The following is a 2,796-nucleotide window of genomic DNA, read 5'->3' on the forward strand; positions in this document are numbered from 1 at the left end:
CCCTCTTTGCTAATAAATGCAAAAATGCAATTATAGGCTCAGTTGGAGAATGACTGATCAAAGGACTGATCAATTCATAATGCAAATTATTTCTGAATTATAAGTTTCTCTCCTGACATAAAAAGCTCATTTTGCACAGTAAAAATTTCAATATCCAAGTTTGTGAATCTTTTTTAATTACTGAAATGCCCATTTTGACCCAGAAGTGTTTTTTTTTTATAATTCAAAAGCTTCTATTTTTGATATACTTTTACAAGAATTTACTTGACTGTATTCATTTCTAAGGCATATTGTTTTTGTTTTGTATTTTCCAGACAAATATAAGATAAACAATTTTAGATTTTACAAATTACTTTTTCTCTTAAAAAAATGGATCCCAAATTATATCATGGCAACTTTCATTTCTTCATTTAAAATAAAAATCTCAGACAAAACCTTCCATAACTCTACAATATCTTATATCACTTTAAGTCTTTTTCCTATAACTCTAAGATAATAATATAACTAAAGTACATGTACCTATCCTACCATTATTTGCACTGATTCAAAAATACCTATAATGTTTTTTTCAAATATATTTTGTCACTCTAAATAAAGTACCTTCAAATCATTCTATAAGACACTCCATTACTTTAAGTGAGACTTTTTTTCCATAGCTGGTTACCCTAGTTACTGAAGAAAGGTCATTACACATACAAAACAGTTCAGCGATCTGACAAAGGTCATGTTTTATCATGTACCCAAATTATCTCCATATAAATGATAATATTCATAAATTAATTATATGCTGCTTATCAATAAAAAGCTGAAATATATGATGGGTATTCTAAATAATATGTGTATTAAATGATTAACATTCTTCTATTTCTGACACTGAAACCTAACGATTTACTGTAGTTTCATTACTTGTTAGCTAAATGTTGCATGTATAATTACTGTACTCTGTATAAGTTATTGCTTTTTCCTTTTTTTGTGCCTTTTGTAAGTCACTTGGAATAGCCTGATACACAAGTGTAAGTCTTGATCTCTCAAAGTCTTTTCAGAAATGCATTCAACTTCTTCTAACCAAAGATCTTCTGCAAATATCAGTGTCCATTCTAGAATGCCCAATTGCGAGAGATTTAGAGAGATTTACGCTGTTTTTTCAAAGATAGAGCACATTTATCAGGCATGTGCATGAAGATCCCTCCTCTGAATTGATGTTAAATTTCCAGTAGCCCTGTTTGTTTACATGAACACCAGAAACAGATGGGAGGTAACTTTACATTTATTATAATCAATATTTTTGTTGAAAAAGTTGAGGGGGACAACTTTGGTCACTGTAAATAAATATATCACTTTTGATCAAATAATAACATTGGTTAAACGTTTCTGTGAACAAAGTGTAGACAAATCATATCATACCAAAGAATAATACATTTCTTTCATAAACTGGCACTGATCAAGCATAATTCTCAGGGGATGCACAGTTCAATAATTCTATAACACAACCTAAATGAGGCTGCTGACAGCCATATAGCTGGCAGCCTTGTAAATTTCTGGAAAAAGATTGGTCCTGACTTGATATAAACATCATTGTTGGCACCCATTGTTTTTGGAAATCACCCCTATTTTCGATTCACCCCTATTTTTTTTAAACAGGAAATTCACCCTGAGGAAGAAATTTACTATTTCTAAAATTCTGAATAGACACTGAATTATTATAAATATTTCAACTAGCATACCCATATTCTTTTATTTAATTAAATTTCTTAATCATCTTTTCAATTTATATCAAGTGTGCAAAAGTTGCACTAAACCAAAGAAGTCTTACGTTGTATATATACAATATTAAATAAGACTATAGTCTATACTGAAGATAAAAACGGAAGTAATAAATCAATAAGAAAACTATAATTATCCATTTTGTTTAGAATTTTGACAATGAATGAGACAAAACTGATAAAATTATCTCAAATGCACAAATATTATCATTGACAAGTTTATCTGTAAGAGTCATATCCATATTATGGCCAGCTATCAAATTTAGGATAAGAAATAATTCAAGCAATATTTTGCAAGAAAGTGTGCCCAATATAATAATATAAAATTATCATAAGCATAATCTTCAACATTGTCATTGTAAAATGTTGGTATTAATATGTAATGGTGACAGACATGGTCACCTGTGGAAAAATCCCTGGATCCAGTATACAGAGTTGTTTTTCAATGACAGTTACTAAGTTAGGCTGGCAAATGTTTGTGTTATCAACAGGAAGGCTCACTCTGCCACAAGGATGAGAAGGCAAACCTTTCAGAAAATGATAGTTATTCAATGAATAGTTAACCTTTAAAAAAATAATAACAGGAAATATTGATAGGGAAGAAAATAACTTACTTTCCAAAAATTCTCTAGCCTTGCCATGTCCAAGACCTGTATAACCAATAAGTTTTTCAACTGCGTCTAACTTCTGTGACTGATCCATCTGGCCTTTAATTACAGGAAAATCTCATCTACAAACAGAAGTATTTATATCAATTAACAGTACTGGCATGCGAGCAGTTCCCGTACAAAAATCGTAGTTACTAAAACATTATTTTTTATTACGCTCACTTACCAAAATTTGAATGTTACACATCAATATTCGGCTCGTCACACAAATCATGGAAATTCCATCATGTTCTAAACATAGAATAACCCTTAGTTATGAGGCCTCATATGGGGTACCGAAATTATCCATTATTTTGTATGAAGAGAAGTAGTTCCCGTACATAAAATTTAACCCATTATAATTATACAATTTTATTATATCGGAC

At 30.3% G+C, this 2,796-nt stretch overlaps 1 protein-coding gene across 1 annotated transcript; it reads right to left on the reverse strand.

Annotated features, from left to right (window-relative positions):
- Positions 1 to 2,377: 2,377 nt before the first annotated feature.
- Positions 2,378 to 2,488, reverse strand: LOC132722520 (uncharacterized; the record flags this gene model as incomplete). The annotated part of the gene is given in 1 exon segment (XM_060707028.1): positions 2,378 to 2,488. A coding segment is annotated over 1 exon segment (88 nt), but the record flags the coding sequence as incomplete, so codon positions are not given.
- Positions 2,489 to 2,796: the final 308 nt, after the last annotated feature.

Source organism: Ruditapes philippinarum, unplaced genomic scaffold (assembly GCF_026571515.1).
Source record: "Ruditapes philippinarum isolate M1 unplaced genomic scaffold, ASM2657151v2 ctg7522_1_1_1_1, whole genome shotgun sequence".
Lineage (NCBI taxonomy): Eukaryota > Metazoa > Mollusca > Bivalvia > Venerida > Veneridae > Ruditapes > Ruditapes philippinarum.